This window comes from Gobio gobio, assembly GCF_949357685.1.
Source record: "Gobio gobio genome assembly, chromosome: 19".
Taxonomy (NCBI): domain Eukaryota; kingdom Metazoa; phylum Chordata; class Actinopteri; order Cypriniformes; family Gobionidae; genus Gobio; species Gobio gobio.
In genome coordinates this window covers 35,371,310-35,388,017 of record NC_137112.1, presented here as the reverse complement: position 1 = coordinate 35,388,017, position 16,708 = coordinate 35,371,310, and the positions used below count along the sequence as shown (strand labels likewise).

The 16,708-nt window shown below is 37.1% G+C and overlaps 1 protein-coding gene across 1 annotated transcript in view; it reads right to left on the bottom strand.

The window, feature by feature from the left end:
• Positions 1-6,542: 6,542 nt before the first annotated feature.
• Positions 6,543-16,708, bottom strand: part of hdac11 (histone deacetylase 11) — a 35,170-nt gene continuing 25,004 nt past the window's right edge. Inside the window, exons 9-11 of the mRNA XM_079844786.1 lie at positions 14,151-14,247; positions 11,975-12,153; positions 6,543-9,582 (exon numbers count right to left, since the gene is read on the bottom strand). Of these exons, the coding sequence (XP_079700912.1) occupies positions 9,358-9,582; positions 11,975-12,153; positions 14,151-14,247 (501 nt within the window). The 3' untranslated portion in view covers positions 6,543-9,357. The remainder of the gene's footprint in view (positions 9,583-11,974; positions 12,154-14,150; positions 14,248-16,708) is intronic.

Genomic DNA, 16,708 nt, shown 5'->3' with positions numbered 1-16,708 from the left:
CAGGATCACATCCTATAAACACAGATGTCAGTTTACAGAAGAGAAGGCTAAACATAAACTATAGACTTCTGTCACTGCAATATTTGATTACAATATATTTAACAACAACAACAAACAAGACATAACTGCAGATAAATCGCTAAATAAATCTGAGCAATAAATTGAAATAAAGTTATTAAGAGGCTATAATGTAAAATTGCCCCCAAAAAAGATACAATTAACTTAATTGTATTAATGTTTATTCATTTTGTTAAAGGCAACAAAATACATAACTAACTCATATTTTTAAGTTAAATATATTTATAAACTAAATGTGTGTCCATATTTTTCTATCCCATTTGTTAATGTATCAACTAAAATGAACTAACAATGAGCAATACATTAGTTTCAGTAATTTATTAATCTTTGTTAAATGTTAGTTAATAGAAATACAGTCGTTATTTCACAGTGCATTAACTAAAGTTAAAAAATACAACTTTTGATTTTAATAATGCATTAGTAAATGTTGAAATGAATATTAACTAAAATTAACAAATGCTGTAGAAGTGTTGTTAATTCTTAGTTCTTATGTTAAATAAAGTAGTTAAAGGGGTCATGAATTGAGAAATCAACTTTTCATTCAGCCTTTGATATATAAAAGTTAATCGTGATATAAAAATATCCTGTAAGTTTCGGAGCTGAAAACTTCCTTGTTGGTCAAAGAAAAGCTTTTATAGACACCAGGCCCAGCAAACGCTCGATCTCAGAATGTGCCAGGCTGTGACGTCATCGTGTGGTGAAACACCGCATCTGCAGAAGAAGATCAACGCCTACTTCATCACTGCCTGTTTAGCCCGGCCCACCGATTCACACATGTAACATAGGCCTAGTGTTAAACCAGATTGAACTACAAAACCTTGTGCAGTGCCTGGGCTCGACACTAATCCAACATGTAAGTAACTGTTTATCATTGACTCCTGTTTTAGTCAACGAATCTCTTAACTATATCCAGTGTTGGGGAGTAGTTAACTACAAGTAGCGACGCTACTAACTTAACTACATTTTTCAGTAGCTTGTCAGTAGCTCAGTTGCGTTTAAAACAATGTAGCTTTTCCAGTAAATAACTACTTTTTCCAGCAAGTAGCTGTGTAGCGCGACCAAAAGCTACATTACGTTTTGTGTTTTGACGAGCCTGCAATGCATTGAAGCAGCACAGTGTTTTCTTCTTAATTGATCACATACTAAAATTGCGCGTTACCGCCATCTATTGTTTAATCGTGCATCTTGTGGCTTTACGGTTCACAGAGAAGTAATCGTCTGATGATTATGTAAAGAACGTACAGGATTTTTGTCTACTCCTGTGTTACTTATATTTGGTTCATTGATGGGACATGACATTTGTAGCGATTTTGCACTTTGACAGTCAGTTTGAGATATAGACTACATTTGAGTATTGTATTTTTGGATAGTTTACAAAATAAAACGTTACTCTTATCATAATTGTATTGCATTGTGTTGTTTTAAACCCCAAACATAAAACATTCTTCAGTAACAATTATTCAGTTGTTTAAAATATGCAATTTAATTGTAAAAAATTTTTTTTAATAATTCAAAGTAGTTTCTATGTAGCTAGCTACATTTTGGTAGTAACTTGTAGTGTATCTAACTACTTTTTCAGAAGGGTAGCTTGACTGTAGTTTAACTACTTTAATTTATAAGTAGCTTGTAGCTAGTCAAACTATAGTTTCAGAGTAGCTTCCCCAACACTGACTCTATCACGTTTGCACTGTTAGTTATGATGAAAGCATTCGTTAGAGTACAGAAACAGAGTTGCAATGACGAGATCACTGCTTTCATGCACTCAACATGTGTGTGATCGGCTACAATGATCATCACTGCAACCTTTCATGCCACAATCTAAATATAATGCCATAAATCTTAAAAGGTCCCATGGCATGAAATTTTCATTTTATGAGGTTTTTCAACATTAATATGAGTTCCCCTAGCCTGAATATTGTCCCCAAGTGGCTAGAAATTTTGATCGGTGTAAAAAGAGTTCTGGCTCTCTTTCTCTGCCTTTGAGAAAATGACAGCCCAGACGAGCTGATCTGGAATTTTCCTGTTATGACGTCATAACAGGAACGGTTACCTCCCTTTCCTCCGCCCAGAGAATCTGGCACGCCCATGCAAGCGCTATATTTGTCATCGAGAGATCATGGCTTGTGAACGAGTGAATGCTGGCAGTTTCTCAGTGTTTGGATGTACAAATGAAAACAGAAGTCTTTTCTCAGTTCCTTCTGATCTGTGATCAGTGATTTCGGATGTGTAGCTAATTATTCAAGTTCACACAGAACTTTATTATTCGTGCACACGCTACGGCTTCTCTCTCTCCCGACAGAACGGTGTTTTTGTGTTTTCTATCTTGTGAGTCAGTGTTTTTGTACGTCCTCGTCGCGTCTATCTGTTCTAAAATGTGCATACAGTCGTGAGTTTCTGCTCAACATCGGCAGACTCACATCTCTTTAGAGATAAACCTCACACACGCCGAGGCTCGGGCTGCACTGGCCGGTCGGCCTTCAACATCACCGACCCCCAGGACTGCATCTGGCCCACAGCGGAGGCGCCTTACGCGGCGGCTATCACCACAATAAACTGGATTACATTCGATTACTGCTGCTGTGTATTTGTTTGCTCTGTGTACTCAATGCGCGTCACTGATGCTTTTCATATGACAGGAAAATATCAAAAAATAATGCTATAATCAACACATACTCGTAACTCGTTCATCTTGACAGCTGTAATGGTACATTACATGTTACAAAGTTGGCAGAATAAGGATGAAGACGGACTCGGCGTGACTGGAACTGTTTATTCAGAACTCTCACATACAAACAAAATAAACTTGCGCTCACAGCGCTCTCACAACTCTGTACAATATAACTTTGTTTGTTAGCAATCGCTCCGTCTCTGGTCCGTGATGTCCGGTTCGCGAACGAATCATTCTTTTGAACCGGTTCTTTTTAGTGAACCGGTCGAACCAGTTCACCAAATCGGACTGAATCGCTCTAAACTGTTCGCGTCTCGAGTCAGCACTGATCCATAATTTACTAAAGATACTAACTTTCTGACATGAGTGACAGACAGCCCCTCCGACTAGAAATAGACTAATAACCTGAAGTATATGCTAGTAACTTCAACAGTTCACTGAACTGAGACGTGCTGAGAGAAACTGATGAGAAGTGAACTCAGGTCCATCCGTCTCTCTGGCAGCAGCTTGTGCCTGGGTGCCTCGTAGACCTTGTTAAACCACGCCCCCTCCGCTACAAGATCTGATACTGATTTCAAATGCAAAGATGTCAGCACAACAGTGGGCGTTTTTACTGAAGTCTCACAGCAGACACGCCCCTTGAAATAGGGCGTTCAGCCACAGGGCAAACATCAATATAGAAAAAATGACTTTTATTTCTAAATTATGATTTAATTATTTTATGAAGTAAAAATCATACTAACAATTTAAGTAAACCTCAGGAAACATTATAAAATAATAGAAAAATGCCATGCCATGGGACCTTTAACATAATGCCATAGATCTAAATATAATGCCATAGATGTTAATATAATGCCATAGATCTTAATATTATGCCATAGATCTAAATATAATGCCATAGATCTAAATATAATGCCATAAATCTAAATATAATGCCATAGATCTTAATATAATGCCATAGAACTAAATATAATTCCCTAGATCTAAATGTAATGCAACACTTTTCCCGATTAGTTAACCATGAGAGCTGTAATAGTAAAAATGCACTAAAAGAGAGAGTAATACTTAGCTATTTCAAATGGAAAGACGTTAGCCAATCACAGCAGTGGGCGTTTACACTGAACTCTCACAGCAGACACACCCCTTAAAACAGAGCGTTCAGAGCAGAAGGCTAAAATCAGGATAGGAAAAATGCCTTTTACTTATAAATCATGACACTTTTTGATGCAAAAAGCATTCTAACATTATAAGTGCACCCCAGGAAACATCATAAAACAATAAAACAACGCAGTTCATGACCCCTTTAATGTTAACTAATAAAACCTTATTGTAAAGTGTTACCGATAATTGATTTCTTTATATGAAAGTAGCACTCCTAGTCTTCCATCCTAAATTTATCGAGGGGAAAAAATTTATTTTAAAATGACTGACAGCACTTTAATGAACATTTCAGAATGCAATTGAAAATTTTATTCCGTCTCAAAAATATTTCCCCATGAATGTGTTTACCTCAAACAAGAGAATGAATGCACACAATAACTTATGCACCTGCTCCCCTCAGACAAATCTGCAGAAAAGCATTGAATAGTAAAATGGCACCCGCTGCCTTAGCCGAACTGGAAAAGTGCGATCTAATAACACAGTCTAATCTCATTTCCATCTATATTGAATTGCCTTTACGATATGCACAGCTCAATGGGTGTTAGCCATTATACCAATGGATGAGCTGATCCATCCTGCAGAGAGTAACATGGGAAGAAGAGTGGCCTTCCCTAACTGTGTCATCTCGTTCTGTGTGCGAAATGGATGGCGGTCAGGTGTTAAATTGGCTAAGAGCGGAGATCTCCCACCTCAGTTTGTCTGGAGAGAGGGCTGTGCACTTTTGGCAGAGTTAACATCTAACCACTACAATTTCTCCTCTTGATATTGTGAACCGAGTAGTGAGATTTTGAACCACAGAATGGTTGATTTCTATTAAAAGAATGAGTATTTTGTCATCATTTACTCACCCTCATGTCATTCCAACCCAGTATCATTTTCTTTCTTCGAGCAGGCTGTGATTTATACTGCCAAGCTCTAAACATAGCAAAAAGCACTATAAAAGTAGCATAAAAACTGTAATAAGTCTTCTGAATCCACAAGGTAGATGTGAAGAACAGCCCAATATTTCAGTCGCTGAGGTTCAATGATAATGTTTCCCTCTGCAGTAGCTATCACATTCCATTTGTGGCCGTGTTTTTCAACCTTGCCATTGTGTGACTGGTCACGCGACAGAGCAACAGTCAATGACATAAAACCTGGTGCAATGTGTCTAAGAACGACATTAATTTAACACGGCTGTTGAATAGCTTCAGAAGGCTTGTAATACAGTGTCTCTGCACTAATTCTTGCATGTCTGCAGAATGTCTGTACTTTCTTCTGCACTGGACGCTTTTGTCACTAAGATAAATTCCCTTTGTATGTAAAGATACTTGGCTGCTTTCATTGTATGAAAAAAAAACAACAGCTCAGACATTCCGCCAAATATCTAATTTTGTGTTTCATGAAAGACAGAATGTTCATTTTAGGGTTCCTTGACAATTCCTTGAGCTTTATTTATGAACATATGTAATATGATATTGTCCTCCACACATTCTTGAGATCAAACATCCCTTCCTGCTTACTGTAATTTCAGTCAAACTTCCTCTTGAGAGTGCAATTACAAGGTTAAACCGCCTCACACAGAGGTAAACATCCCCCTGAGATTTCAAGGGATATTGTAGATTGTAGGTTTCCAAGGCCGAATCCAATTCAGCAACTGTATATAATAAAGTTCAAGCCAGGAGTGACTGAACGGTGGAACTGTAAACTTTGTTCACAAATAAAATGCATTTAAATAAATCCATAAATGTAGACAGACACATGCGACTGGCTGCACGGTCCCGCTCGGCACTCAAAATTAAATATTCAGTCTCCAACATTACATTTTTCGCTCAACGGCACTCAAAAGTAATCTCAAGAATTCGTAGCTTCCCCATTGCCATGCCTAAATGAGTCAAGAAAGACCACTCTAGCATCTCTCCCTGAACAAGTGCCCAAGAAAGTCCTTAATCAGGCTGAAGAGTAAGGAACAAGGGAACCATACTCATTACCTCAGACTATGTAAACAGGGCATAGCAGCGGTTAATGAGAGCCTGTAAAACGGTAGGGATGGGGTGTCTAAATAAAGACATCTGAGCTGCTTTTGTAGCTCTCAGGTGGAGACCTCGCATGACGTCAGTGAACTCTGGACGTTTGATTGCTGAGTCATAGACACCTCCTGAAATAACACATGACAACATTGGAGGGTGGAGTATGGGAGGGACGTATGCAGTTGGCATACCGGAAAGCTCAGAGCGGTGGGTGTAGTTTTTGGCTTTTAGGTTGGAAAAAAGATATATCAAGTGGAACAAAGGTTGCAAATCATTCACCTCATCTGAAAGAATATCCACGTCATGTCCATCCAGCTGAACTGCCACTCGCAACGCCAAGGTCATGGGTTAGATTCCCTGGGAACACACATACTCAATCGTCAATATAAACAGCACTGCAAAACAAACACGCTAACAAAGAGACTGAAAGTAGAGATGATGAATAATACAGCAAACTTGTCCTGCCGCTCAGCACTTGCTTTCAACATTAATCTTCTACGTTTGTGGCGAGGATTTCGAACAATAAACCAGCAGGTGTTTCAAGATGTCATGCTGATGGAGAAAAGTCATATAAATCATACCAAGTGTTAACAGATATGGTATACAATAAACATGAGGTCTTGGGTAATTGCATTGTTAGACTTGATTTATTTCCCTGTTCTTACATGAAAATGGTATTAAATAAAAAGTGCAGCGTACAAAACAACACAACAAACCCAACATGAAAACATTTGGCACATTTGTTATATGTTAACAAGCACCATCTCTATTGATTTATGTATAAATGTACCGTAAATTACCCAAGTGCTGAAGTATTTCTATACATGAAACACAGGTTTACAATATATTAATGAATTAAATAAGTTTCATATCAAATCAAAGGAATACAATGAATAGACATGTTTCATAAAGTGCAAAAAATCACAAGTACATTATATGTCTAGTGTTCATACAGAAAAATCACTATTATGCAATGTTATTAACCAAACCATCATCGGTAAGCCAAGTCATTTGTTCAAGCAGGACCACAGTGGTCCTTTTCATGTACGGATCCATTAAACTGCTGGCTAGACTTAAAGGGTTCACGTCTTTCAAGCGACCTCCATATGCATCCTTTTGACGGCTTTCATTAAAAAGGAAAAGAAAGGAAAGTGACGAAAAGAGCCCTACTATACTCATTAGTGTCCATTACCAAGATCCCTCCAGCTCCCGAGTGCAATATCAGACTCATAACCTCAACCCAAGGCCTAAAAAAATTAATAACTCTCAAATTTTGCCATTCCCAAAGGAGAAAACACCAAATGAGTATTCTTCTCGCTTATCTTTTATAACCTACTATTTAAAATCTCAAACCGGGATATGGTGAACAGGAGGTATCCTAGGTAAGTCACAAAAACAATCATACTATTTCCGTAGATTTGAACAATTACATGCTAGTTTACTGTTAAAGGTTTTGCGTGTAGTTTCTGTACCACTCATGCCATCAAACATTCTCCCCATCTGCCATTAGCCACACAAAAATATAGTCCCTCCCCAAAATCATGCTATTGGTCGATGCAATTTTGCTATGTAGGGGTGGACGGGATGCTCAAACAAACAGAGCAATGTTTTTATATTATTCTGTGCTCTAAGAGCAATTTAGTGCAGAAAGGTCTGGAGGGCCACTAACACCAGTAAATCTTTATTAATCACCACACGAACAAGGTTGGAATTAGTTTCTGCGTCTTTTACACAACAGAACAGAGCCATGAGAATTATCCCTGCAACCTGAGTATAAGTGCCTTAACACAAAGTTCATTACTCATAACTCGCTCCATGCGAAGACAACCCTACGAATGCCGACCTAGAACTTGAAATAAAACTAAAAGTGATACTTCATTTAAAAATTTAAAGTCATCATTTACTAACCCTAATGTTGTTTCAATTTTTTTCTGCAGAACACAAACGTTTATGCTGCTATATTCTTAACAAAGAGTGGATAATGACTGTTGTGTTGGAAAAAAGTATGAGAAGAAAAAATATACTTCAATTTTTTGAAGTATATTTGCATTCGCTCAAAATGTGTTCTCCCTAGAAACTTTGCTTTTGCTTGCAAATATTTTACGCTTCCCTGGAAAAATAGTTTTTCCTCCCATCTCATATTATTTCCATCACCAGTTTTGCGAACGCAAAAGCATAGAAATAGATTTTTTTTTTTTCACCATATAATTTTTTTTCCATCACCAGGTCCCTTTAGAGGCTCAATACTGTGTTCCACAAGAAAAAAGTCAAACAGATTTGGAAAAGGCGAGGGTAAATAAACGATGACAGAATAATTTCTGGATGAACCATATCGTCAAATAAACTCAAAAGCTTAATATTCTAATAAAGCGACAAATCCGATGATACTGTAAATCTGAATCTAATAAACTCAGTGAGTAAAAATTGTAGACTGTTCTACACTTGATTTCACACTAGAATTAAAAATCTGAGGAAAAAAAAGAAAGTCATCATCTCCTATTTATTCTCTAGATGACAGGAACCATTTTGTTAAATTGAGTCAGACAAGATCACGGCTTTAGAACTGTCACTAGCAACCAACTGCAATGTCTCTCAGACTTTCCAATGAAGAGTTTCATTTCCTAATAGAGAGAGCCCAGGCCTCAACCTGAAGACATTTCAAAAGCCTGCCAGGCGTAATATGATAGAAAGCACTCAGACTGACAGTGGTCCACCTGCTGATGCACACAAATGAGAATTCCTGCATGCTGCTAAAACCAACTGGTCACAAAGCACGTCTCTAAGAGCAACTTCAATTTAATGTCACAGAATAATTTAAGGCGTAGGAGAGCAGGTCAACGCAATGAGGAATCTGTAATGAATCCAAAATTGATTCATAATGCCATAATTTAATATTGAATAAATCTAATTCAGTGTAAGAGAGAGCTGCCACAAATAACTCAATACAATTATTCGGTAAATTGTTCTTGTGTATCTCAAACTGGGGATTTCCTTTTTTGATAAGAAATCAATTCCCTTCCAATGCCCAATCTGTGGGCACCAATTAAAAGGGTTTAAAGGAATAGTTCACCCAACGATGAAAATTCTGTCGTTCTTCGTGAGAAACATGCATTACCATATAATGAAACTGAGTGGATTTGTAATGAGGAGCAAATGATGACAGAATTTATTTTTGAGTAAACTATTCCTCCAAAAATGTAATGTGCAAACAAGCATTGCATAAAAAAAACCCTTACGAAATGAGGGGAAAATGGAAAATATTACCCAATTTCATCAACAAAAAAACAAACATGATTTAAATAGTTCAAAATGATGAACTATAAAAACTATCCTGAGTCAATCTAGGTCCAAACCACAGAACATAATATATTAGTTCTACATTTTTGCATTAAGTTAAACAGCGTGTTTGACACACTTGACAAAGTCCAAGATCAAGAGAGATTAAATGGCAGCCAACGCAGATTTGGTCATCATAAGCGGCACATGTGAGGGTCCCGCACCATCAATAGCCTCTTCACCAATCAAACCCTGTCTGTGCAGATTCAGGATGGAGTCAGCGATGATGCGGGCGGTCTTCTTCTGGTAGCCCCCTGACGTCACCATAAGGATGGGTATTCCTCGTCGCCGGGCTGCCCTGAAGATGATCTCATCTCTCTTTACGATACCCTGAAAGAGGGGTGAAAATTGCCAAAGTGTTTAATATGGTTTCATCAGTCATGTTTAGCAAATTATCAATTTGTAATTAAGTAAAAATTAAAAGAAAACAGCATAGTTATTATGTGAGGAGGGGTTGACTTGGTCCAATCAGCTAAGCTAATATTTGGTTTCTCTCTTCAGAGTTAAGTATAATAAGGTTGACTGGCCAATTTTCTACTAGGAAATTTGTTCGAAGAAGTTCAGACAGAGTGGCAACAAACCCTGCCCAGACAGATGGATTTTTATCCTGTTGCTAGTTTTTTTAAAGCATACATTTGAAAAAAATAAATATAATAATAAAATAATAAATATAAATATATAATAATAAATATATAATAATAATAAATAAATTATATATATATATATATATATATATATATATATATATACACACTCACCTAAAGGATTATTAGGAACACCATACTAATACTGTGTTTGACCCCCTTTCACCTTCAGAACGGCCTTAATTCTACGTGGCATTGATTCAACAAGGTGCTGAAAGCATTCTTTAGAAATGTTGGCCCATATTGATAGGATAGCGTCTTGCAGTTGATGGAGATTTGTGGGATGCACATCCAGGGCACGAAGCTCCCGTTCCACCACATCCCAAAGATGCACTATTGGGTTGAGATCTGGTGACTGTGAGGGCCATTTTAGTACAGTGAACTCATTGTCATGTTCAAAAAACCAATTTGAAATTATTCGAGCTTTGTGACATGGTGCATTATCCTGCTGGAAGTAGCCATCAGAGGATGGGTACATGGTGGTCATAAAGGGATGGACATGGTCAGAAACAATGCTCAGGTAGGCCGCGGCATTTAAACGATGCCCAATTGACACTAAGGGGCCTAAAGTGTGCCAAGAAAACATCCCCCACACCATTACACCACCACCACCACCAGCCTGCACAGTGGTAACAAGGCATGATGGATCCATGTTCTCATTCTGTTTATGCCAAATTCTGACTCTACCATCTGAATGTCTCAACAGAAATCGAGACTCATCAGACCAGGCAACATTTTTCCAGTCTTCAACTGTCCAATTTTGGTGAGCTCGTGCAAATTGTAGCCTCTTTTTCCAATTTGTAGGAGATGAGTGGTACCCGGTGGGGTCTTCTGCTGTTGTAGCCCATCCGCCTCAAGGTTGTGCGTGTTGTGGCTTCACAAAAGCTTTGCTGCATACCTCGGTTGTAACGAGTGGTTATTTCAGTCAAAGTTGCTCTTCTATCAGCTTGAATCAGTCGGCCCATTCTCCTCTGACCTCTAGCATCAACAAGGCATTTTTGCCCACAGGACTGCCGCATACTGGATGTTTTTCCCTTTTCACACCATTCTTTGTAAACCCAAGAAATGGTTGTGCGTGAAAATCCCAGTAACTGAGCAGATTGTGAAATACTCAGACCGGCCCGTCTGGCACCAACAACCATGCCACGCTCAAAATTGCTTAAATCACCTTTCTTTCCCATTCTGACATTCAGGAGTTCAGGAGATTGTCTTGACCAGGACCACACCCCTAAATGCATTGAAGCAACTGCCATGTGATTGGTTGATTAGATAATTGCATTAATGAGAAATTGAACAGGTGTTCCTAATAATCCTTTAGGTTAGTGTATACACACACACACACACACACACACAAATTATTGAAAATAAGTCTTTGTAATACTACAAATTACATTAGTTAACATGAAATAACAGTGAAAGATACTTCTAAAGCATTTATTATTTCAACATTTACTAATACATGATCAAAATCAAAATGTGTATCTGTTTATTTAAAAGATGAATAAATACAGTAAAAGTTATACAGTAATTATTTTACTTATTGTTAGTTAATGCATTATAATATACTAATGGGACCATAATGTAAAGTGTTACCCAAGTCTTAATATCTTATACAATCTTTTGTTTTATAGATTATTAGATATTTTACTGGGAAAAAATGTAACGGCTTTGATAAAAAAAAGAAAGAAAATCACATACAAAATTTAAAATGATTATTAAATATTGTGCAAGTACAGTAAAAAAAAGTTAAGAAACTTGCTAATATCATTTGACTTATTAGACATGTCACAATGGCACAGGGTAACCTCCCGTGTAGGCATCTTAAACACTGTCACCATCAATACAGTATATGATATTTTATTTTAAGAAAAGTCTTCCATCTAATCTCCCTCCAAATCTACAAAATGAAGACATTCTTCAGTACTTCTGCATGTTCATACTGTAAAGCAGGCCTGAATAATTGATACAGGAGTTTATTGACCAGGCTAGAAAACCCTGCTGAAGAAGTGTGTTTGTTGAAGAAGTGTGTCTAAGATCTGATATGGAAGACTGGAAGGAAGAATGAATGACAGCTGTACCTGTGGGGATATAGCCAGACCTCCGAGAGCGTCTCCATCAAGGATGTCTGTGCCTGCATTATATATGATAATGTCAGGCTTTACTTCGTTCAGTGCTCCTTCTGAATGGAGCTCCACCTTCTGTAGATACTCCATGTCTTCTGTGCCCCAGTCCAGCTCCACTTTTCGTTTAATCGCCCCTGAAGTCAAAAACCAAGACCAAATTAAACTTTCATCGCCTTGACAGCAGATAAAGACAAAGGTAAAATGTCAGCAAACAGATTAGATAACGGCAATTCAGAGCAGATACACTCAAATAACGGACAAAATATCCCATTAAAAGGGTTTGTTCACCAAAAAATGCCAATTCTGTCCTTATTAACTCACCCTCATGTGGTTCCAAAACATTCTTCAAAAAAAAAGTCTAAGCTGCACTCTTCGATACAATGAAAGTGAATAGGGACCAGGAGCTGTCAAGTTCCAAAATGAACAAAAAGCATCATAAAAGGCCATTCAAGTTTTTGAAAAAGCATCATAAAAGGCCATTCAAGCCATTCAAGTCATATAATAGCTATGATTGAAACTAATGTCGTAAAGTGAACATTTCTTGAAATCCATGGTCACAATTTATTTTCACTGAAAAAAAAAAACAGCATGGACAGTCTGCAATAAATATTTACTGTTCCAAAAAAGAAATAGTCACAGACTATTTAAAATATACAGGTATAAGGGTAAGTAAATTATGACATATTATTCATTTTGGGGGAAACTAGTCTTATAAATTGTGTCCATTTTCTGAAAATAATATTTAAATAAGGATTTTTGTCTTTTTCCATCACCAAATTTTCTGTGTATGTAACTGAAAAGAAGTAACCATTTACTTTAAAAGGTAAAAACTAATGTAAGGTGTTCTTTCATTTATTTCAGCTTGGTTTAAAGGCAAATAGAGCACAATACCTTGCTTTCTCTGAGGCTTTCAAGACCCAATTAGTCTCTTGTTCCTTTACAGGCAGATGAGAGGACTACGTATACACAGAGTCAGAAAACGGAGGTACGTTCTCTTTTGAACATACAAGTCACAGAGGGAAAATCGCTTAGAAAGAAACTAATGAAAAATTTATGGCAAAAACGAGGCCATGCAAAACTTATCATGGGAAGCCAGGACGTGCCTTCAATAGAGCAAGGGGAAGTTTAAGTCAGAACATTATACGTTTATAAAACCTTGTTTAGCTGGTTACGTTATGTAAATGCTTTAATGAAATCATCTTAGGTTTGACAAGTTGTCGCTCAGTGTGCACTGGAGCTTAACAGAACAGCAATATTTCTGTCACTCCTACTCAAATGTTTGACAGAGCGAGTTAGAACAGTGCAGATAACGGGTGCGTTAATTGACGAAGATTATAATGTGACCAAATCGGTGCCATTTGAAGCATGCTGTAGGCTTCTTCTTTGATATCCAACATATATAAATCAAAACATTGCTGAAGGAAATATATCAGTGTATGCGAGGCAGAAAAGGAAGAACAATCACAATTCAGTATGCAAATATGACAATGAAATCATCAACCAATTCGAATTTGAATGGTGAATACCATCTCATTGTAAGCCAAAAGATGGATTTCGAATGTTAGGATACATTTTGTACAATAAATACATAAACTATACATTAAATCAGGGGTTGGAAATGCATTTGACATTTTCTATCAAATAAAAAAAATATTTTAAGAGTTAGTTTGGCATGTAGATGTGAGTATTATGAACAACCTATAAGAAGGTATAAACATAAAAAGAAAAGCAAATAAATTCTGTAAGCTTCCCTGATATCCCTTTTAATTTGCCATGCCAGTATAGATAAGTAACAAGAGAGATGTGGAGATGATGCCATATAAAGGCAGTGAGTCAACAGCTCACAGTATCATGAGGGTTGCAGGACATTGCCCCCTGTAGGAGAGCAAAAGTACTTTACCTTCTTCCCAGATTTCCTTTCACCTGTCTCCATCTCATATTCCATTATTTGTGAGTGTGTGTGAGTGAATTTTCATAGATATGCAAATAAAGAGCATGTCCAAGCTAAATCAGTCAGATAACCATGATCCAAAGCATTTCAGCTTCTCCTATCACCGTGGGACAGGATATCTTTACATAATCAGGATCACTTCAAATCCCCATTTACACACTCAAATGCACATTAACTCACTCTTTGCATATCCATCGCCTGGATAGATGTGGCGATTATAGACATCCATTATGTAAACGCGTCTGTCTTCCAGGAAATCCCGTTCGTGGCCATTTCCCTGCAATATGAATCAAAGAGCAGATATAAGTTCATATTGCATAGATTCCTGCTGTTTGCACTAACTACTACAACTTAGACTATCAATGATCTAAGACTAATGCTGCGGCTGGTTTCACTACACTGCATTAAAATAAAGATGTGGTCTAGTGGTTAATATATAAATTTGCTGATATAGGAACACTGAAAATATGTGTAAAAGTGTACCTTAGGAGTACAACAGCTTGCCACTGGGGCAGTACCCTTAAAAGGACATCTGTGTACCCCTTTCACCCTTAGAATGTGCATATTAGTACCTTAGAGTAGCAATATGTACCTTAAGTGACAAGCTGCTGTACCCCTAAAGGTTTTTGCAAAAAAATTTCTGAGAGTGAAATAATCATGCATTTTTAGCACTAATTTTGGTAGAAAATCTGAACTATACATTCCAATAAGGTCAAACATGAGTTTGTAGAGCTGAATGAGCTGAAATCAAATTAGCCAGAATATTCAATAAATGAGCATGCAAACAATATGTCTTTGTGAATGATGTTTTAAATTCTGTGGAAATCTTTCCAGAATTCTATTGGTGCAAATTCCTGCTTAAAGGTTCCATGACAAGTATATTTCACTTAATGAGTTTTTTTTTTTTTACATTAATATGAGTTCCCCTAGCCTGTTTATGGTCCCCCAGTGGCTAGAAATAGGTGTAAACCAAGCCCTGGGTATCCTGCTCTGCCTTTGAGAAAATGAAAGCTCAGATGGGCCAATCTGGAATCTTCCCTATATGTCGTCATACGGTGAAAGGTTACCTCCCCTTCCTCTGCTTTACCCACCCAGAGAATTTGGAGAAAATGGATTCAGTTTATTTTTTTACATTTAATTCAGTCACAATGTCAGCACAGGATTTACAAACAGACTTTTACGATATGGATTCAACAGCACCGCCACAAACAGTGAGTAACAGTGTTCATTAATGCCTGATCTGTGATCAGTGATTTCTGATGTGTAGCTAATTATTCAAGTTCACACAGACTTTCTTTCTAAATCGTTTAATACTGTTTATGCATCAGTGAATCAAGCCAGTGACTAAACAATCAACTTCACATTGTTTCTCTTAGTAGCATGAACAAAAATCTGTTATTTAAATTGTGATTAGACTACAGAGAGCGATCAAAGAACACACTTTTTATAATGTTCGAAGCTGTCAATCACACGTCGCGAGAGTATCTGCCCAAACTGCCGTTTTAATGAACAACGCTCTTATGCTGCACAACGAAGCTCTTACTGTATTCATATCGATGTTGTGTTTGCCGTTATTTGTGGTGAAAGCATTTTGTGAGAGAAAACGCGCTGCAATGATGAGATCACTGCATTCACGCGATGCATTCTACTCAATGCTCATCACTGCAGCCTTTCATGTGATGGGAAAAGATCTAAAAATAATGCTATAATTAACACTTTCACGATTTGTTAATCTCGACAGCTGTAATAGTAAAAAAAAAATGTAGTAAAAGTATTCGAGAGGGGTTTCACATGTAACACGCATTTCAAATGCAAAGATGTCAGCCAATCACAACAGTGGGCGTTTACACTGAAGTCTCACAGCAGACATGCCCCTTCAAATAGAGCATTCAAGCCAGAAGGCTAAAATCAGGAGAGAAAAATGCCTTTTATTTCTAAATTATGACATTTTATGATGTAAAAATTATACTAACAATATAAGTACACCTCAGAAAACATAAAAAAAAAAAAAAATGTATCTGCGTCATGCAAAAAATACATATTTTGTTGTGCTATTCATTAAATAACTATGTATACACCCTCAAAACAAAACATAAAACAAAACAAATCAAATCAAATCAAATCAAAACAACCCCCAGTGCCCATTCCCACAACATTTGTATGCACAACTTCAGACAACAAATGATTTTGCATTGAAAATCCATTAAAATTAATCCAATATTTCCATTCTAATTCTAATATTTCCACTGGAAAGGTCAAATTAATTTAGCTTAAAATAAATGTATCTTTTTTACTAAAAACAACAAAATTAAAAAGAACAATAAAATTAAGAGGAAACAAAACATTCCAAGGCACAAACGTGGTTAAATTAAAAAAGTCTTTAATACGCTGGGGTGCACTGCTATATTGGCTGAATCCGAAATCACCCCAATACCCTCAAAAATGGTATTATTTGAGGGGACATCCTTTTGTAGTGGTGTCCGAAACCATAGTGAATGTTATCGAGTGTACTCATTCTATCCCCGCAATAATGAGTGTACAGCGATGTATGCTCAACGGCTGTCCGAATTTACTTACTCGTTTTCATTCACTTCTTCAAGTGAACTGTATTAGTGGACTAATAGTGATTGAGGGTTCAGGGGGCAATTTCGAATTCAGCCACTGTCTTTTGTGGAGGAGTTAATAATTTTTTACATTTATATAGCGCTTTTATGGGTACTCAAAGTGCTTAAATTATA